Source organism: Dipodomys spectabilis, unplaced genomic scaffold, assembly GCF_019054845.1.
Source record: "Dipodomys spectabilis isolate Male_0828 unplaced genomic scaffold, ASM1905484v1 ptg000081l, whole genome shotgun sequence".
NCBI lineage: Eukaryota > Metazoa > Chordata > Mammalia > Rodentia > Heteromyidae > Dipodomys > Dipodomys spectabilis.
Window position 1 is genome coordinate 1,642,094 of NW_024870758.1, and position 22,462 is coordinate 1,664,555.

General features: G+C 37.8%; 1 protein-coding gene across 1 annotated transcript in view; it reads right to left on the bottom strand.

Annotated features, from left to right (window-relative positions):
* Positions 1-18,404, bottom strand: part of Map3k19 (mitogen-activated protein kinase kinase kinase 19) — a 53,841-nt gene extending 35,437 nt beyond the window's left edge. The window contains exons 1-5 of the mRNA XM_042683425.1: positions 18,231-18,404; positions 13,369-13,557; positions 10,596-10,750; positions 7,603-7,718; positions 4,352-4,467 (exon numbers count right to left, since the gene is read on the bottom strand). Of these exons, the coding sequence (XP_042539359.1) occupies positions 4,352-4,467; positions 7,603-7,718; positions 10,596-10,750; positions 13,369-13,557; positions 18,231-18,404 (750 nt within the window). The remainder of the gene's footprint in view (positions 1-4,351; positions 4,468-7,602; positions 7,719-10,595; positions 10,751-13,368; positions 13,558-18,230) is intronic.
* Between the last annotated feature and the right edge of the window lie 4,058 nt (positions 18,405-22,462).

A 22,462-nucleotide genomic window follows, 5' to 3' on the forward strand; every position in this document is an offset into this window, starting at 1 on the left:
GGAAGATGTGAGAGTGGTTGTCTTATTATTATTTGAATGTGCACAATTTGACCGATAATAAAGTTAGAGATGCTTGTATTTAGTCTTTTCTTTTGTTTCTTTTCTCCCTCCTTCCTTCCTTCCTTCCTTTCTTTATTTTGAGACTGGGGCATGAACTCAGGACCTTTGTTTGCCAGACAGGTACCTCTATGACTGAACCATGCCTCCAGGCTTAGAGATAATTTTACATATTTGTGAACCATTTAAGCTTTTCTTCTTAGTATGTAGCTCTTGTTTTTTGTTTATTGAGATTCTTATGCTGGTCTAGACTTAGACCTAAAGCATATTTCTCCCATCGCAGATAACTGCATTGATTCACTGAAAATTTTATGGTAAACTTTAGAAAAATAGGAACACTTGTTTGGAAGAATGAAATATACAACTGGTTCTATTATCAAGTTTCTCTGTTGATTAATGAGAGGTGTTCATTCTCAAATGCTCAGTTCATTTATTATTTGGTCCTTCAGAAAAAGTTGAAAGATGGTAAAGCATAGGCATTCCACCTACAAAATAGTTTTCAGTGAGTACTGTTTACATATAATGTAACAAGAATTGTGCCATGTCCCTTGTTCCATTAACAAATTTTATCCTCACAACAAAGGTAGGAACTATTACTTTCTTTTTTTATATGGAGGCCAGAAAGTTGAATAATGTATCTAAGGTCATCCAGCTAACCAGCAGCAGAACTCAGATTTACACCTGGACGCTGAAGTCTAATCCAGAGCTTGTAACCATTCTGCTACCTTGCTACTATGAAAAGTTTGAAACTAAGAATTTCAACAAGAACCAGAAAGAAGAGACTCAGTAACCATGAGCAAAATGAAAAGACATTCAAACCTAAGTTATTCATTTTGCACATTAAAAAAATGTACAATCTCTGTAAGAACCAGACAAAAATGTCTGCTCTGAGATTAACTAAAAACCATAAACAGCATGAAGGTAACATTAGAAAAAAAGCTTCTAAACCCAAAGCAGCTCTGATTTCTAATCTCTTAAAGAATGGTAATTATGAGGCTCTAAGATGTGGTTAAATGCCTCAAGGAGAACTGAAATAATGACACTTAACAGAAGGTGAAAGAAAAAGTTAGCAAATTCCAAACTCGTCTGGATTTTATAAAACAGACACCCACCTAGGAAGGGAGAGATGGATGAGAAATGGTGCTTAGTAGCCTAACCTGCAAACAACAAACTATTGAACACATAAAACACAAAAATCAACCTAGGAATCACATGCAACTAAATTTGGAAAGAAGAATCTCTGCAGATGAAAATAGACTTGGAGAATAGTCCTATAAGCAAGGCAATACTTAGATTTGCACACTATAAACATCTATTTCAGACAAGCAAAAGCAAAGGCTGACCTTGAGTTTTGCGATTTAAACCTAGAGAAAGCAGTAGAGAACAAAAGGTAAGTCCAATAATGAAGAAATCTATTTGTCCTCAAAAAATGAGTTCAACCTTTATTTCAACCACAATAAGAAAAATACAGCTTGAAAGTTAAGAAATAATTTTGAAGTTTCATGAAAACAATATACTGATATGAGTGGGTTTTTGAGTCCTTTCAAAAAGAAAATTCCTTATATGAGCCATCAAATGAAAAGTAAATGTGGCTGTTCATCAGTTTCTTAGTAGGGCTTGAACTCAGGACCTCCATCTTGCTTAGCTTGCTTCCTTACAGCCAGCATGATATTGAAGGCATGCCTCCAGTCCAGCATTTGGCTGGTTAATTGGAGATGGAGTTTTACAGACTTTTCTACCCAGGCTGGCTTTGCACCTTGATCCTCCCTGATTAGCTGAGATTATAGCCACCAAGTACTTGTATATAAATTTCTAATGCATGGCTTTAGATAGTTTACTTCGATTACTACTTAATATTAGTATGTAAACACAAAACAAATTTCAACATTGTAACAAAACCTATCACTTAGAATTTGGTGTGTTGTTTTGTGCGATGGGAAGTAAATGATGCTCCTTGAGTATGCTGAGCATAAACTCAACAACTGAACAATATCAATGTTAAAAACCCATAGCAGGGTTTCTCAACCTCAGTACTGTTGATATCTGGGGCTAGATAATTCTTTGCTGTGGGGCTGTTCTGTGCATCGTAGGATTTAAGCAGCAATCTTGCATCTCTACTAGATTCCGGATGCATTCTTCCCCCATTACGGTACCCAAACTATTTGCAAACATTGCCAAATGCCCCCTAGTGGAGGAAGTCATATCTGTCATTTCCTGTGTGGAAAAGGTATAAATGAGCAAAAATAAAAGATTTGAATATTACTTTAAATTTAAAGTTTCTATGCTCACTCATTTTACCTGAAGTCCTTAGAGAAATCTTGATTTAACCATTTTTAATTTTAAATAATTTAAGTTGTATTAAAATCAAGCTGCATTAAAAAATTAAACAATGTAAAAGACATAACCAAAAGGAATTTATTTCTCTATCCTTTCCCTCAGATGTAAGGACATTCAAACTTCAGGTTGTTTCTTTAGTATTTTCTTCCATTCATACAGCTTGATAGTGAGCTCTAGTAAGACATCATCTAGTAAGACCAGGCACTAACGGTTGATACTTATCATTATTGCTGCTCAAGAGGCTGAGATCTGGAGAGCTGAGGCTCAAAACCAGCTCACACAGGAAAAATGCGCATGATTCTATCTCCAAACTAATCAAAAACCTAGGCTAGAGGTATAGCTAAAGTGGTAGAGTATGTTAGAATACCAGTTGAGCAAACTATTCAAGCAAGTGTGCAAGGCCTTGAATTTAAGCCCTGGTAAAAAAGATGTCATCATGGAAAAAGTACAGTCATTCTATTCAATGTTAAAAAAAGACATCATCTATTGACCTTTTGTTATAGTATAAAGTGACATTTTATTATAGTAGTTGGCAATTTAACATTTTTATGCAACACTCCTATTTCTCCAGTAAATGCACTGTTTTTGCTAAGTCAATGCCAAAGTATAACTAGGATTATATGGGCATTGTACCATGTAGTAGTAAATTGTGTCGTATAATAATTATACTTAATTTTTATATTTTTTCCCAGACAAAACTTAAAATCCCCATTTATTTATTTTTTATTTATTTGTGCTGGTCCTGGGGCTTGAACTAGGGCGTGGGTGCTGTCCTTGCACCTCTTTTGCTCAAGGCTAGCACTCTACCACTTCTGGATTTTTCTAAGCCATTTATTGGAGATAAGAGACTCACAAACTTTCCTGCCAAGGCTAGCTTTGAACCACAATCCTCAGATCTCAGCCTCCCGAGGGGCTAGAATTAAAAGTGTGGGCCACCAGTGCCCAGCCCTGCTTGTTTTTTTTAAGTAAAATCTTTTAGGGGAGTTTTATGTTCACAAAAAATTGAACTATTTTCCTTCTGTTCAAGGATTTCCTATATATCTGTATTCTTACACATGTATAATTTCCTCCAATATCAACATTCCACACTACAGTGGTACCTTTGTAAACATGTTATGGTTTGGATATCAATGTCTCCCCAAAGGCTCATGCATTGGAAGCTTAGTCCTTGGCTGGTAGATTCAATCATTAAGAGGTGATTTAATCATAAAGGCTCTGATCTAACTAATGATTCATTTACTGATGAATTGATAACTGAATCGACATTAGGAAATGGTGGAAACTAGAAGGTGAAGCTGGTTAGAAGAGGTGAGTTACTGGTACATGCCTTGGAAGTATGTATCTTCTGCCTAGCACCTTCCACACTCACTTTGCTTTCCATTTGCCATAAATTGAGCTGCTGTGTTTCACCACCTATTCCTGGCCATAATGTTTAGCCTCACTTCAGTCCCCCGGTACTGGAGCCAACCCTCATTATGGGCTGAGGTCAAGTCCTAGGACTGGCACTAAGGGCTAGTGAGCCCTCTTCCCACATAAGGATAAAATGAGAGGACTTTCACCAGAATCTGGCCAGGCTAACACTTTTATATTAGACTTCCAAACTCTAGAATTACAAAAAAAAAAAAAGTTCTTTTTGTTTATAAGCCTCCCAGTATATGGTATTGTGTTATAGAAATTCAAACTGGTTAATGCATACACACACACACACACACACACACACACACACACAACTCAGAGATGCCTATGCTAATTACCACTTTGAGAATAAACTCTCACAAGAATGTCAAATTGTAAAAAAAAAAAAAAAAAAAAGAATGTCAAATTGTATTGTACAACTTAATGATGATATTAAAATACATGATTATTACAAAATACTCCAACAAAACAAATAAAGTGGTAGATGGAATGGATGATCTGTTTTCTTTTTTACTTTGTTTCTTTAAAGGGAACATCTTACCTCACCACTGCTGATGCTTTGCAATATTATGTGTTGGTTTTTGGTAACTGTCATTGTATCAGTTGGAGAAGAGTTTGTATCATGACAAATGTCAAGCAATGATTCAGCATGTCTTTCTGTTAAAAGGAAACATATTATGCTTTGATAAGATTCATCTCTAACAATTTCACAGGAAGATCTAGTTCTAATTCTTAAGGCAGCTTTATTTTCTCAGATTTTCCTGACATAATGGTTTTGGATCTTAATGAAGCTTCAGGCAATATTTTTCACAGGAAGAGATGCAAGAACAAATAACCCACCTGTGTTAGTCAGTTTTTCCAAATACCTGGGAAAAACAACTTGAAAGAAAAAATACTTTAGATTCAGAGATTTCCATTCGTGGTCACGTGGCTCCATCGCTGTGGGACTATAGTAAAGCATGGCGGAAGACAATGCCAGGAGCATGTGCCAGAGAAGACTGTTTACATCATGGTAGTTAGGAAGCAGAGAGAACTAGAGACAAGGAAAAGGCCTAAGACAAGCTATAAAGGACACACCCAAATGACTTGCTTCTGCCAATTTAGCTTCCACTTCCAAAAATTTCTATCATGCTACCAAATTATGAATCCATCAGTGAATGAATCCATTGATTAGGTCAGAATTCTCATATTCCAATTACCTTTCAGTGATGGATCTACCAGTTAGGGAATAAGCCATCAAGCCTTTTGAGGGACACTTTATATCTAAACCCCAACATAGACAGCTAAATCTTTTGTTATTTAAAAAGACTTTGATGGTAACTATGACTGTTTAAAAAATAGATACCTAGAGATTTTAAGCAAGTGAAATATTTCATTTAAAGTTCAATCCATTAATTCCTGAACACCTATCAAATCATAAGTTCTAGAAAGAATTAACAGTTACTCAGGGTCAGATTTTGGCTCAAGGTAAATTGAATATGTTCCTATTTAATGGCTACATTGTCGTTTCAGTCCTCTTTATGGGTTGCTAGAACATAAGAGAGAGCCTTTTAAACTTCTAAAGCCTCTTCCAGTGGCCAGGTAAAGGACATTCTCTTCTTTGGGGGTCCATGCACAGACAAGGACTTCTGCTTTTCACAAGGATGACCCCTCCTACGGACTTCTGCTGGTGAATAGTTGGGATGAAACATTTTTATGTATCCCAACTAGATTCTGTGACACATACATACATTGTTCAGAGTAGCGAAGCCTGTGCTGGCTTTGCCAATCATAGCTTTTCATTGTCTGAATTTCCATACTGGAGCATCATGGGGAATGAGGATGATTTCAACACAATCTGCTAACAACTGAAAGAGCAATGCAGGGACTTTCAGACTATCCAGTAATTCCAAAAATTTAGGCCATACTATATTTTTTTCTTTAGTGGCTGGAAGGGGGTATTATAAAGTTAAATAAGAGTAGCTATAATCTCTGCAAACCTTTGGGACTGATTTGTCTTGGGCAATGTGGCTAACTGGAATTCCTAATGATGATCTGGAAATCATATTTGCTCTACAGTTTTTCAGGACAACCCTTAGTGCACTTCCCACTTTGCATTTAAAGACACATGACAGTTTGAACACCAGAGACTCCGGATTAATTCCAAGGGATATTACTATCATAACTTCTACCATCCTGACCCTTCAAAGAAAAATTTAAAAAACCATGGAATCTTTCAATGACTAGAGCTTCTCCCATGAAAACAAAACAAAATTGAACAAGTGACCTATATTTAGACTATCTTCACCATATTGTTACTGTATTTTCCTTCTTTATTCTTACCATCTACCTTCTGACTTGATGCTTCCATTGAAACTCTTTCTTTGCACATCTGCTTATAACCTCTTTTCCAAGCTGACATTGTTTTTCACTCTTTCCTTAACTCTTTCTGAATGTTCTTCTTTCCGCCTTCACGCCTTAGTGCTCATGTACACTCCACTCCCCAATTCCAGGTCCCCTTCCTTAGCAAAGCCCTCTGCCAGTTTCTCAGCATCGTCAATACTTCAACCATCTCACCGGCTGCCATGTCCTCACAATCTGCTGCTGTGGAGAACTCCCAAACTCACACCAATCTATCCTTTTCCCACAAGGTCAGTCCTACATGAACTCCCATGCTTCTATCCAATTCTATGTTTTAAAACTTATTATCTTCCTGCTTGGTACCCTTACCAAACCAGAACGTCATCCCAGCTTTGCATCTCTAAATTCTGCAAATTTCACTTTAGCACCTCTCACACCCACTACCACCCCCCATCCAGCAACTTTGCACTACTGTTTCTTACCGCTAGGATTGTGGATATATCTAGTTTCCCTTCCAATCCACCTTACACAATAGGAATAGGTTAATTTCCCCAATGCATGGATTTCATTCATCTCTGGCTTAAAATTCTTTAGTAATTTTGTTTTATTGAGAAAAAATATATATCCTTTAGCCTGACTTTTAAGATTCCATGGACCCAGTTTCTTAATTTATCCAAGCTCTTATTTCTCAGTTCTCTAAAATTCTCTCCCTCTCTCTCCCCCCCCCCTCCCCCCCCCAGCTGGTTCTAGGGCTTGATTTCAGAGTTTTGTACATTTGTGTTTTTTGCTCATAGTTGTCACTACCACTTAAGCCATGCTTCCAGTCTGGCATTTTGCTGATTAACTGGAGACAAACTCTTCTCTCTGGGCTAACTTTGAACCATGATTCTTCTAGGTGTCATCTTCCTGAATAGTTTAGGATTGCAGGCATGAGCCATTTGGGGTTCTGGCATGCACTTTTTGTCCCCCCAGTATTTTTGCTCCTGAGATAAGGTAAACTTACAACATTGTGCAGAAAGTTAATGAAATCTCCATCCCCTCTGTAAAATAGCTTATATTAGTTATACAGAGTGGAATGAAATTCCTTTCTTGTTTCAAAGTTCAGATTCTCACCTTTCCCATGAGATACTTTTCAGGTATAATCTAATCCCCTGCCCCCAGAAACTCCTAACAAAAACTCAATCAAACAATAAAAGCTAAGCAGCTCTGACTTCCACGATGTCCTCTGGATGATCCTGCACACATTCAAGTATGTGTGTCAGGCTTCTTTGCATCCGTTGGAGCACATAATCATATGTTCTATGGAGTCACTGCTTAATAAGTAGTTGTTGGTTTTAAAAAATAGTCGGTTTGAATGTCTTAACAGGTCAACCCAACACACACAAAAAGAAGGTCTTCAAATAGGGCTTTTTGTTTGTTTGGGCAATGTATACATAGAATACAGAGGTTTACCTGGTTTTGGCAGAAAATTCATTAGGATGTCCAGTAACTGTTGTTTCTTCAAACTCTCTATTTGTGACACATAATGTATTGCTGATTTTCCACTGAAATCACAGAGTTTAGGGTCCCTAGGAAGAATTGAATCAACATCAAATATTATTCAGTTAAATCTGTTGAAAAGGGAGAACAATATAGGAGGGAAAATCACTGACATCAAATAAATAAAAGGTTCTCCTGGGTAGTTGGGGGAGGGTAACAGTAATGATTTAAAATCAAATAAAGGATAACAACTTTCTAAATATAAATAGTAGGATTTTATTTTAGCTAATTCCCATCCCCATTCTAAACCCATTCTAAGATTCGCAGAAAATTTCCTACTTTGAACAAAATTTTCAAAATTCACAAGTCAAGTAAAAAGAAACACCTTACTAAACTATTGCTTCCAAGTAGGTAGTTAATTCTTGACATTTCTTTTTCCTAATACTAATAACTATCCCTTTTATCCTTCAAGATGGTAAGGTGGCACAGACACTTTTTAAAGTTAACTTACACTTAGCAGTAGCATGCCTGTCTAGGCCTTTGGTCAAAGCCAAGTACTTCATAAAATAAATTAAAGCTAATTATGATCCCCATCTGCCTACTTACCCAGACTCTTAGCTGAGTGGGTCTATCTTTTTACAAAAGCCAAAGTATCCCTTTCCACATTATGTGCCTTTTTCCTTTGCCCTAGGTTTAAGTACAACTGCCTGATCAAAAGACTTTCCCCAACATCTTGGACATCTGTGTTGATCTGAATCCTTACATCAGATATTGACTCAAAGAGATCCAAAGGGTAAATGATGAGAATCCTATTAATAGATTGTGGTGAGGAAAATCACTCTGTCATATCCTGGGACAGGAGCAAGCTGATCATTGTCCTCAACCTAAAGGCTTCCAATCTGTGTCTCTGTTGCTATGAACAGAGTAAGGTGCTGTGAGTTGCAACAATATCCTCTTGTGGCCTTTCTCTATCAAAGGTCACAATTCAAAAGAAATATCATAGAACAAAGAATGGGGGAGCTGCCACTGCCTTAAGAATGCAGCCTTTATCAAGTCACTCCATTTCAGAGTTTGCTCCTGTGCTTATACTAATGTTTTTCATTTGATATTTTGAATCTCCTGTATTTTGCGCCCCAACACAGACCTATTAAATCCATTGTGTGGTGTCTAGCAATCTGTACTTTGAACAATCACTCCTAACAGTTTATTAACAATAAGGTCTGAGATAGCTTCAAAATTGTATTTTCATTATAATGAAAATACAATGCTTTTATGATCATTCACATCTTTGAACATACTTCTTTCTTGGTATAATCTCCTCTTTTTTCTTATACACAAAATTTATGTGAAATACTGAGAAAGAGCTGATCTATCTGTTCTTATCTGTTTACAATTTTTCTGGGTAACAGTAATTGAAATCTATACCTTTTTTTTTTTTTGGGGGGTCCGGTCGTGGGGCTTGGGCACTGTCCCTCAGCTCTTCAGCTCAAGGCTAGCACTCTACCACTTGAGCCACAGCGCCACTTCCGGCTTTTTTTTTTCTTTTTTTTTTTTGCTTATGTGGTGCTGAGGAATCGAACTCAGGGCCTTAGGCATGCAAGGCAAGCGCTCTACCACTGAGCCACTTTCTCAGCCCCTATACCTTTTTTTAAAATTAACTTGTATCAGTTATATTTGGTTTCCTCCACACATGTTAATACTGTATACCAATCAATTTCACCTTCCTACCACCCTTCCTGAGCTCAGAAATCTATAATTCTAACATAAAAACCTGCTTATTATCATTATTATTTCTCTCCCATCTTTTTTTTTTTAATTTTTACTTTTTAATCTCCCCCTTTTTTTTTTTTTTTTTTGCTGATCCTGAGGCTTGAACTCTAGGCCTGGGCACTGTCCCTGAGTCTCTTTGTGCTCAAGGCCAGCACTCTACCACTTGAGCCACAAAGGCCACTTCTGTTTTTTTCTGAGTAGTTTATTGGAGATAAGAGTCTATTGGACTTTGGCTGGCTTTGAATTGAGATACTTAGATCTCAGCCTCCTGAGTAGCTAGGATTACAGGTGTGAGCCACCGATGCCTAGTTAATCATATTAATTTTAAGGCCATTGTTTAGTTACCTCCTAAAAGAGCATTTGATATGTAACTGCCAGATAACTAAAAAGCACTGTCATAAATAGCTTTTCATAAACTGACAATACATTTCAAGATAATTAATAACATCTTGGAAGTAGGAAGTTGCTTATTCAAGAAGTATTTATATACTATCATTTAATGAATATTGTTCAATTTCTCTTACTATAATAAATACTTGAGGCAGGCTAAAAAATATTCAATATTCCACCGGGCACCCGTGGCTCATGCCTGTAATCCTAGCTACTCAGGAGGCTGAGATCTGCAGATCGTGGTTCAAAGCCAGCCTAGGCAGGAAAGTCCGTGAGACTCTTTTCTCCAATAAACCAGTAGAAAACCAGAAGTGGTGCTGTGGTTCAAGCGGTAGAGTACTTGCCTTGAGCTGAAGAGAGCAAGAACAGTGCCCAAGCCCAGAATTCAAGCCCTACAGCCAACCAAAAAAAAAAAAAAAACTTCAATATTCCTAGTAACTGGCAAAACAGTAATTACTTAAACAAAAAAAGAAAGGGTTGGATATCTTAAAAGCAGTAAATAGTCAACAGTAGTATACCTTTTTGCAATTGTGCAATCATTTTTATTGACACTGCATGTATATGTAAAGTCTGGAGATATAGTTTAGTGGTAGAGCACTTAACTAGCATGCAAGAGGTCCAGGTTCAATCTCCAGCACTAGAAAAAAACTCAAAACAAAAGACTTGTATATGTATACGTGTATATGTGTGAGTGTGAAAATATATACATGGGAGAACAAGCTATATGTCTGTTTTTATGTGATTTTTGTAAATAACAATGGAATGGATGTCTTTTAGCTTAGTACCGATTGACCACTCATACTCACGCATGATGACGAAGGAGCTCAGACAGAACTTCCACAGGCCTGTAGACTCTCAACAGATCAAGACTCTCAAACAGGTCCACATCTCTTACAGCCAACATCAGAGGGGTCAGGCCATGTTGGTTTGGGAAATTTATATCCAGGAACTCTTCGGATGCCTTTGTAAATATGAAGTTTTATTTCTATTGCACTTACTTAAAATAACATTTGCATTTTCATCATTGGATGATGTCTCATTTTAACTTTTGTTTAAACGTTAACTTTTTTAGGGGTAAATGGGATGCTAGGGGTCATGTACACTGATGTTGAACTACACCCCCAACCTTAACTTCAGTACATTCTTTCTCAGTATTTATCCTGAGAAGGAGGTGAAAGAACACAGCCTGACACACATAAAGACAAACAGGTAAATAGTCTTGGACCTAGGTTTCATTTTCAACTCCATAAAAGCTAGCTTTTTAACCTCCTCAATAAATTGTAAAAGGAATACCTTTTATTTTACTTTTTAAAATATTTGCTTATTTATTCATATTTTTGGAAACAATCTTGTTCAAATCTGTCTTGCATTTTATTTGCAAATCTCACAACCCTACTTGCTGACCTTCAGTGTCCTGAAGGTCATTATTCCAGTTGAAATAGTGGAGCCTTTCTTTCAGGATTATTTTGATGATTTAGAGCTAGAAGGTGATCATCAGCCAAGTTCTAACATTTAGTATGTGTTCAACAAACATTTTTTTTGGCTGAACGAAGTACTCACAATGACAATACAGTTAATTTAGCTATATATAATCGAATGGAGGTGGACATACAAATGTGGTTACTTGGAAAATTTAGAACGCCAAAGCCACAGGGAGACCAAAATATCCAAATTTATCATTTCATAAGTAAAAGTAACACTAGCCTCCATCTTTATTTTGGTTACTGCCATTGTAGCCCAGGTAGCTTCTCAGTTAGCTCAACTTCTCTTGGGACACAGTAGAGATAATGATATTACTTCAGCCAGGTGCTGCGGGAATTACTTAGTCAATTTTTTTCAGCCTCTGAGAAGAAACTACTTCTTATATCAATGCTTATTATTAGCTAGAACCAATATGAACATTTTGAGCTAAAAATCAGATTGCAATAGCACATGCATTTGGCCTCTCTGGATCTAATTTACAAACATTTCTTAAAGCTTCATTTCTAAATCATCAGAGGTGACAAAGATTGTTTTTGGATTACAATTTCATCTGTCGAGACATGATTAAAATAAAATGTCTTGTCTTTCAGAAAAAAAGGCTAAGCTTTTCATAATGTATGGAGATTTTAGACTATTATCTAGTACAACAAAAGAATTTAAACCACCCTTTGGTTTTTGTCAGATCTACCCTCAAACTCTACGTGACTAGAATACCTTGTACTTCTTCAACTGTTTGTGTCTTTACCATAAGGGATTAGAAGAAACTGTTTCCTAGCAGCAATTGATTTTCTTTCAGCTAGAAGATCACATGGTTCTAACAGTATCTTTAAAGGTAAATGTCAAGAGTAGACAATTGCCAATAATTAACTGCCTTGGTTATGCTTATGATTTCACAAGGTGCATTGAGGGAAAAACATCCATAGGTAGGAAATCTAAATGAAAGGATCAATACCTTCAAAAGTCAGCATTCGAAAAATGTATCCTCTTATGTCCGTTAGTCACAGCTAAATATTATGCAAGGCACAGGCTTTCTGATTCCCTTTTCAGGATAAAGATAATAACTGCATCTGGTCCAAAGGGATCTAAACAGCAATTGCGCAAATAGCAATGATGTCAAGGGAACTCCTCTGAGCAAGATGACAGTAATCCTCTGGGTGCTTCCTAAGAGCATCATTTCCCAGGGTGCTGCCTTGCTTCTTCTAGCATTCAGTGAGAGGAAGATGGAAATAGGCTATGGCTGTGTTCTTTTATTATCTTGTTTCAAACCCCAGTAACTCTTTCCTTCCTTCCTTCTCTCTTTCTTTCCTTCCTTCCTTCCATCCTTCCTGCCTTTCTGTCTCTTTCTTTATCTTTCTTTCCTTCCTTCCTCCCTTCCTTTATTTTGATCTCTCTGTGTGTCTTTCTGTCTCTCTTTGCTCTCAGTTTCTCTGTCTTTCAGTCTCTCCATCTTTGAGTCTGCCCCTCACTGTCTCCCTCTCTATTGGAGATTATACTGTTTGCTAGGCAGGCACTCTTCTTCTTGACTCACAACCAGGTTAACCTCATTTCTTTCTCATTTCCTGCCTTTAAAAATAACTTATTTGTGGCTGGGGATGTGGCTGAGTAATAAGAGTGCTCACTTAATATTCATGAAGTCCTGGGTCTTATTCCTCAGTACCATATAAACAGAAAAAAAAAAAAAAAAAAAAAACTGGAAGTGGCGCTGTGGCTCAAGTGGTAGATTCCTAGCCTTGAGCAAAAGAAGCTTGACACAGTGCTCAGGCCCTGAGTTCAGACCCCAGGAGTAGCAAAAAACTTATTTGCCTTTAAAAAGACTATACTCGGGGCTGGGAAGGTGGCTCAGTGGTACAGTGCTTGCCTTGCATGCATGAGGCCCTGGGTTCGATTCCACAGCACCACATAAGCAAAAAGAAAGAAGCCAGAAGTGGCACTGTGGCTCAAGTGGTAGAGCGCTAGCCTTGAGCTGAAGAGCTGAGGGACAGTGCCCAGGCACAGAGTTCAGGCCCCACAAGTGGACCCCCCCCCAAAAAAAAGACTATACTCTTCTTATCAACTACTCTCCTATCCCAGGTAGAAGTAAACATTAATTTAACTAACCAGTAAGTGTTGAAGTTGCTCAAGATCACCTTGCCATGAACTTTGTAGAAGCTGCATTTGGGGAGCCTGGATTCCATTGACTTCCAAGAGCTGTCTTTGAATATTACAGTTAGCTACATGGACTGCAGTTTGGTTGTTATAATTGCAAAGGGTGATGTCTGCTCCCTTTTCCAGAAGAAGTCCAACTACCTGCAACAGAAGAGCACTTTTATGTAACATTGTTGCTTACCAACTGAACCTTCAGAGCTGGGTTGAAAATCAACTTAGATGTAACTCTGATTTATAATAAAACAGAGGAGAATGAAGGGGAGAATGAAAATATAGGTCATGTTTGCACATACTTGGATTCAGAAGTACTTTAAAGGTAGAAGTAGGAGGCTAAGTAAACTTACTAGAGCAAAAGTTTGAGACTCTATCTTAAACATGAGAAGCAAGAAGGGTTAGGGACATAGTTCAATACCTGAGGTCAAACCTCAGTATTATAATAAAAATAATAATAACAAAGTGTGTGTGTGTGTGTGTGTGTGTGTGTGTGTGTGTGTGTGTGTGTGTAGAGTTGTAGGCTGGGATATAGTTCAGCAGCACAGTGATCCCATGTATAAGCCCTGGATTTGGTCCCCAGCACAACAATAAATAAATAAAGGGTTGGTTTGGATACAAGTAACTTCTATTTGCATTTTAAATTTGGGAAACAAAAATCTCTGCAATGTTGAATATTTCTGGGCACTTATTTTTAAAATTATTTTGTGCTGGTCTTGGGGCTTGAACTCAGGGTCTGGGTGCTATCCCTGAGATTTTTTTGCTCAAGGTTTGGGCATAGCTCCACTTCTGGCATTTTTTGGTGCTTAATTAATAAGAGTCTCAAGGACTTTCCTGCTCAGACTTGATCCTCAGATCTCAGCCTTCTGAGTAAGAATTACAGACATGAGCCACCAGTCTCCAGTTGGGCACTTTTTAAAATTCAGGTGTATATATCTTTTTTCCCTTCTCATCCCATTCCCCAAGGATTAAACCAAAAGCTTTGTGCTCTCTGGGCAGATGCTCTACTACCGAGCTATAGTTACAGCTCAAGTAATATCAATGACAAATATTTCAACTGCAAATATTTCTTCAAGTGTTTCAAAGGAGAGAGTGAACTACATTCAAAGTGGTAAAGTGATTATTTGTTGAACAAATATGGATTGGGTATCCGGTATGTATCAAGAATCATCATTGTGTTTCAAGAATTGTCTTTGCCAGTGGCTCACATCTGTAATCCTACATACTCCAGAGCTGAAGATTTGGAGGATCATGGTTTGAAGCTGGCCCAGAAGCAAAGTCCAAGAGAGTCCCATCTCAACCAAAATCTGAGTGTTGAGATGTGGGTCTGTCATCCTAACAGAAAATACAAATAGAATGGTTGTAGTTTGGCCTAGGCAAAAAGACCTAGAGGTATGGCTTAAGCTGTAGAAACCCTGCCTAGTAAGTTCAAAGCCCTGAATTCAAAAATCTTGTCTGAAGGAATATGAAAGAGAATGAACTGTCCTTGGTGCTGAAACCCCAAACAGCCGCCTTTAAACCATTACAGATTGAGGAGGAACAAAACCAGAAAAAAACTCCAACTGCAACACAGTGTGGTAAAAGTAATGACAGAAGGCTGCAGTAGAGTTAATTTGCAAGGAACTATTGAGCTCTCTTGGCAAGTCCAGAAAGATGTTTAGAAAAAGTGATGTTTAAGTCAAGACTTCAAGAATTAGACTCATTTAGCTAGGCAAAGACTGGGTGAAAGATGGTTTCAAAAAAAAAAAAAGGATGCTATATGAATAAAGGGCTGTGGTCAGGAGGAAAAGGAACATTCAAAGCTCTAGATGGAGTTACACATGACCAGGGCTCAGGATAAAAGTAAGGAAGGAGATGCGGATGACGTCAGCAGCCTAACAGCCTTACAAAATCCTGGGAGAAACCAAGGCTGGATGTTCAGGGCCATGGAGACTCAGTGACAGATTTTAATTAGGAAAACATGATCCGATCAGTGTTTTAGAAATAGAGTTTTGTGGGGAGAGAGTAAACCTGAGGAAAGAATGAGAGCACTACAGCAGACTTATGGGATGACAATGGCAACTGAGTAAAGGGCAGTGGAAGTCAATCAGGGATGTGGACAAAAATCTCAGGATATTCAAGAGGCAGATTAGATGTGACATAGACTTTAGATAAGAGAAGTAACACTGAGCTACAAATCAAGGATAACTCTCAGGATTCTGTCTTCTTTTATCCACCTGTTTTACTACCACTGCAGAACAGACTGCCATGCTCTTTGAACCAGCAGAAGACCTTTCTGATGAATCTTTCCATTTCCAAATGTTTCCGTAAGAAGTCCAGTAGAATAGCTAGGATTAAAAATTCAGAAAGCAGCCTGGGATCATGCCTGTAATTCTAGCTACTCAGGAGGCTGAGATGCAAGGATTGTGGCTCAAAGCCAGCCTGAGCAAGAGAGTCTGTAAGACTCTTATCTCCAATTAGCCACCAAAAGAATTTAAAACACACATAGAAAAAAACCTTCTTTTCATCAAGTTTGGTTCTTTACATACATTTTAAAGTAAGAATGATAATGATTTTACCATTACCTTAGAAAGCAAATCAAAGTTCATCTCCATAGAGTACCAATAGAAGACGTGGGGCTGTGGATAAAGTGGTAGAGCACTAGCCTTGAGCAGAAAAGCTCAGGGACAATGCATAGGCCCTGAGATCAAACACAAGACACACTCTCTCTCTCTCTCTCTCTCTCTCTCTCTTTCTCTTCCTCTCTCTCTCTTTCTCTCTCTTTCACAAGTGCACACTCACACACACATACATACACATACACATAAGACAAGGGAGCAAAAGTACTGGCAAAAATGTGAAGAACTAGAAAGAATGACATTGCCCCATTTGTTAGGAAATGGAAAAACTTGGAAAAAATTATATTAAGTGAAGTAAGCCAGGCCCAAAGAAACGTAGGTCCCATGGTTTCCCTTATTTGTAATATCTAGTATATGTATGAGTCAAGCGGAAAAGGTCAGATAATGTGATGTCAGGAAAATGAACCCTTAGATATGTATTTTAATGTTTTTTTTCTTTCATGCATGTGTTTCTAACACATTTATAAGATTATCTCTTTGTTGCTTTGTATGTCCCTCCCCCACAGTATAACCCTTGCTTTCACTATATTTGATGTCAGTATAACTTGTGGAGGAGATGGGGAAAAACCAGTTGTTTAAGGATACAGGTGGACCTGTTGCAACAATGAGAAGTACAAGTTGTCATGTCCAAAACGAACTTTACAACGTTGGTGCGGGGGGGGGGGGGGGGGGCTGGTGGGGGGAGGAAGGAGAAGGATTGGGATTGGGGGGGAGGGGGGAGGCTGGGAAGGGATGTGAAGGGTAAACAAAGGAGGAGGCTGCAATGCTTGGTAAGAAATGTGCACATTATCCTGCCCATGTAACTGTAACTCCTCTGTACAGTATGTTCACAAATAAAATTAAATTAAAATAAAAAAAAAATGTGAAGAACTGCTGGGCACTGGTGGCTCACGCCTGTAATCCTAGCTACTCAGGAGGCTGAGATCTGAGGATCGCGGTTCAAAGCCAGCACGGGCAAGAAAGTCTGAGAAACTCTTATCTCCAATAAACCACTCAAAAACGGGAAGTGGCGCTGTAGCTCAAGTAGTAGAGCGCCAGCCTTGAGCTGAAGAGCTGAGGGACAGCGCCCAAGCCCAGAGTTCAAGCCCCACAACTGACAAAACAAACAAAAAAAGCAAAAAAAAAAAAAAAAAATGTGAAGAACTTGGAATCTTCACACCACTGTTTCTGCTAGTTGAATGTAAGGAATGATAGTTGTTTTGCAAAACTGTCTAGCAGTTCCTTCAATGCTTAAACATAGATTTATTATATAATTCAGGAATTCTGCTTCTAGAAATGTTCTCAAGAGAATTTAAAACACATGCTTACAACAAAACCTCCACACAAATGTTTGTAACAGCATTATTCATAGCAATTAGAAAGTAAAAACAATCCAAATTTCTTCCAATAGGAGATTAGATAAACCAAAACGTGGTATATCCATACTATGGAATATTACTTGGCAATAAAATGGGAGGAAGCACTGATACATTCCACAAGAATGAACCCTGAAAACATGCTAGGTGAAGGAAGATCATATACCGTACAATTCCATTTATATCAAAATCCAAAATAGGAAAAGTTACAGAGACATAGTAATAGAGTATCAACCTTGAGCAAAAACACTAAGTGACAGTGCTCAGGCCCCACATTCAAGCCTCAGTATTGGCAAAAAAAAAAAAATTACAAATCAATCCTGTATTAAGCAAAGGCTTCAAATCTCACAATTCCAGCTAGAAAGTGGTGTGGATTCCACTCAGTTAATGGTTCCTTAAATATGAAATAAAGAGCAATAATGAGCCAGTGACAGTGGCTCACACTTGTAATCCTAGCTACTCATGTGGCTGAGATCTAAGGATCATGGTTCAAAGCTAGCCTGGGTAAAAAAAAAAAAAATGTGAGACTCCTATCTCCACTAAACTACATAAAAAGCTGGAAGTGGAACTTTAGCCTTGAACAAAAAAAAGCTCAGGGGTCATTATTAGTGTGTGTGTGTGTGTGTGTGTATGTGTGTGTGTGTGTGTGTGTGTGTGTGTGTGTGTGAGTGTGTGTGTGTGCCAGTCTAGGGCTTGAACTCAGGGCCTGGGTGCTGTACCTAAGATTTGTATAAACTAGAAACATTGGAACTTCATTTGATTAAGCAACAAAATTCCTCCATTCTTCTGGAAACCAAACATAAGTTGCCCTGCTAGATGAAGTGGAGCCATTGGTTTCCCTCCCCTGTACCTCTGTTAGGTTTTCTTCTGCTGCAATAATGAGAGGTGTATTCCCCGTTTTTGGGTGCTGAAAGTCAAGGTTTCCAAGGATGGAATGAACTTTAGTAATATGGTCACAGATGAGTTCCACATCACCTCTTGAGACAATTTCCAGGAAATCATGAATTAGTTTATTCTTATTCATCTTGCTAGTGCCATATACGTTGCTTCAAGAGAAAAGAAATGATTGGATTATACAAGAGCCAGCATATAGTGGATCTCTGAAATGTAACTTTCTGTCTTTACTGTCAACTGTTTTCTTCTTTTGCATGTACAAGTATTACAGTTTTAACAATTTTAAAACAGTGTAAAGCAGTTTTGAGACAATTTGTCACATGGAAAAAACCCCTTCTTTCCATCAAGTTTGGTTCTTTGCATATACTTTAAAATGAGGGCAATAATGATTTTACCATTACCTTAGAAAACAAATCCAAGTTACTCTCCATAGAGTACTAATAGTGTGACTGTGGGCATTTGCTCATCTTATCTCCCAAGGGAACGATGGTCCCCTTTACAAAAGGCTAGTAAGAGGACTAGAGGAATGGCTCAGTGGTAGAGCACCTGCCTACCAAGTGTGAGACCCTGAATCCAGACCCTAGCACCACCAAGAGAAAAAAAAATGTTTAGTGAGCATCTGAAGTATTACATAAAAAGTATTGACACTGGAGGCTGGCGGGAGACTCCTGCCTGTTATCCTAGCTACTCAGGAAGTTGGGATCTGAAGGTTGTGATTCAAAGCCAGCCTGGTCAAAAAAAGTCCATGAGACTCCTATCTTCAATTAATCAGCAAAATGCCAGAAGTGGAGTTGTGGTTCAAGTGGTAGAGCACCAGTCTTGAGCTAAAAAGCCAAGCAAGATGGCAAGGACTTGAGTTAAAGCCCTGTACTGGCATAAAACAAAACAGCAACAAAAACTATTGGCACACTTTAAAGGTAAAAGTTTGCGTTGAATTTTATTTTCTTTACTGTTGTTTATTAACTTCATAACTATTTTCTTTAAGTCTTATTTTCCCAATAATACTGTAAACTCCTCAGTAAAAAGCTACTGCTCTACCACTTGATCCACAGCTCTACTTCTGGCTTTTTGGTAGTTTATTGAAGATAAGAATCTCACAGGGGGTGCTGGGGAAGGATGGGAAGGGCTGGGAAGGGGAAACAAAGGAGGAGGCTACAATGCTTGATAAGAAATGTACTCATTATCTTGCCCATGTAATTGTACAGTATTTTCACAATAAAAAAATAAAATAAATAAAAAAAGAAATGTACTCATTATCTGGCCCATGTAATTGTAACCCCTCTGTACAGTATTTTCACAATAAAAATAAATAAAAATTAAAAAAAAGAATCTCACAGATTCAGGCCCAGAGTTCAAGCCCCACGACCGACAAAAAAAAAAAAAAAAAAGAATCTCACAGACTTTTCTGCCCAGTCTGGCTTTGAACCAGTCCTCAGATCTCAACTTCCTTAGTAGCTAGGTTTACAAGCATGATCCATTAGCACTTCGCAAAAGTTCTAGTTTTAAATATTGCATCTTGTTTTATTTTGTTTTATCAATTATTGCAATACTTGTGAAGTTGCAATTGCAGTTTCCAAATACTACCTTCATTTCCATGGAGTGCATTGCCATTAGAAGCACAAAATCCTTTGGCAAACATTTCATTCTTACTTCTGCTTTTGAAACCACAGTTCACTGATTGTAACCCTATACTATTCAGTGAAAGGGAGGTTTCCTGGAAATAATCTGGTTTGGGGGTTGAAAGCAAAGGAATATTCATTTCATAACATAGCTTCTGCCTTTAGAATTCATAGGCTAGATTACATCAAGCTTATGTCTCTAAACTAAATAAATAAACTTCATTCCAGAAATAGCACTACCCCATAAATACATCCATTCATCAGGAATATATTATATGCTCTTTCAGAATTTTCACTGACCTGTCACAGATAACATAAATTAGATAGGACAAAAGGTCCTGGTACTAGTGGCTCACATCTATAATTCTAGATACTGAGGAGGCTGAGATATGAAGATTTTGTTTCAAACCCAGGCCAAGGAGGAAAGGAAACATTAACTATGAAGTTAGTTGAATTCTGGTGTTTTCCATAGTAAGCAAGTACTAGTAGGCCAATTTTCCAATAGTCATCCAATTTTTCTGAGCCTCTGAGTTTTCTACAGAATAACAATAGATGAGATCAGCCATACAGACAGTATGTAAACAGGGCATGTTGTCTCCTAGGTTTCTAAAGAAATGATAACCTCAGCTCAGTGTAGTTTCCTAATCTTTACGTGTTCATAAAGAGTATGTACATATGAATTTATGAAAAAGGATTCTGAAACCCATTAAAATTGTTTGAAAGAGAGGGGGAAAATGATAAAGTAATGAAGGTGGTAAAGTTGATCAAAGTACATTATATACATGTATGGTAGTATCACCATGGTATCTTTTTGTATAATTAATATATGCTCATAAAAATTACCTTTTTCTTACTATAAATACAGATTCCTTGGCTCCCTTTGTAGGCCTGGGTTGAGGCTAGGGACTCCCCTTGTTAAAAAAAAAAAATCTTCAAATTTTAATATATTTAAAAATAGGCCTTATTTCTTAATAGCAAAATTGTGCAAAAATTACATCATGTCTCCTGCTCCTCATACACCATCACTCTCCACTAGCCTCCTGCACCAGAGTGGTACGATACGATATAATCACCCAAAGTCCATAATCTACATTCATGTTCTAGTGATGTTTTACATTCTGTAAGTCTAGATACATAAAGACATATATCTATGCACCTACTGTTTTGTTGTTTTTTTTTTTTGCACCTACTGTTATAGACTCATGTAGAATAGTTTCAGGGTCCTTAAAATGCTCTCCTCCCTCCTCCCTCCCTCTCTCTTAACCCTTGATAACTGGGGGCTTTCTCCAGGGGCCCACTTACTCAAGTGCTCAGGAGGTTCCAATCACCAGGCAGCTTCTGAAAACACTGACGTAGTGATAAAGCTTCTGTTGACAATCTATCTCCTTTACTTTTTCAAATGGACTTTTATCATTATCATCTGGCATCCATTTTGATTTAAACTTCTTGAGATAAATATTACTTTTACCTCCCAATTTTCTCGTCTATTTTTCTGTTTGTTTTTTTTTTCAATATTAGAGTTTGAAGTCAGGGCCTTGTTATACAGGCACTTTACCACTTGAGTGACTTCCCTCCTCCCCCTACCCCCCACCTCTTACCCTTTGTTTATTTTCTATTAATTTTTTTCAGTCCTGGGCTTGAACTCAGGGCCTACGCACTGTCTCTGGGCTTTCTTTTTTTGTTGTTTGTTTTTGCTCAAGGCTAGTGATGTGCCACTTGAACTGTACCTCCCAGCTTTTTTAGTGTTTAATTTCAGGAAAGAGCTTCATGGACTTTTCTGCCCCAGCTGGACTTGAAACATGATCCTCAGATCTTGGCTTGGTGAGTAGCTAGGATTACAGGCATGAACCCCTGGCAACCAGCTCTAATTTATTTTCTCACGGATAATAATTTGAAGTGGATAATGCATTCTTCAAGTCTTTTTATTCAAAGTGATGTTATATACACATAATAATAAAGCAATAATAACAGTATTTAATATTTGTTGAATGCTTACTGTGTGCATACATTGTTCTGAATGTTTTACATATATTTTATCTATTAAATTATGAATACTATTATCATTCCTATTTTATAGATGAGAGAAATGTGCTATCCGCCTGGTAAAAAGGGAGAGATGAGTCTGCAGGTAAGGGAGAGATGAGTCTGCAGGTTCCCCGAAAGACACAATGGAACTAGTATTTAAAGAAACTTTTGCTAAATTGGTCTGGTTTTAATTCTACATTTGTACCATAACTAAATGGAGACAAGATAATCCTCATTAGCAGTGTTCAATTGCATGAGGTTTTTCTTTTGTTTTACTTTTTTCTCCTTTCATCTCTGATCACCTCTGGCCTTCCCTCCGCTTCACAAGCAACATAATCTGATGGACCTGAGAGGCATCTTAAGATATATGGTACTGTTAAATGTGTGTGAAAGCTTAAATTTCCACAAACAGTGTTGTACCATGTAGCTTCCCCCTCTTCCCCCCAGACCTGAGTATTGAACTTGGGCCTGGAATTTATTAGGCAGGTCTTCCCGCTGGTGAGCCATACCTATATCACTTTTTGGCACTAGTTATTTTGATATA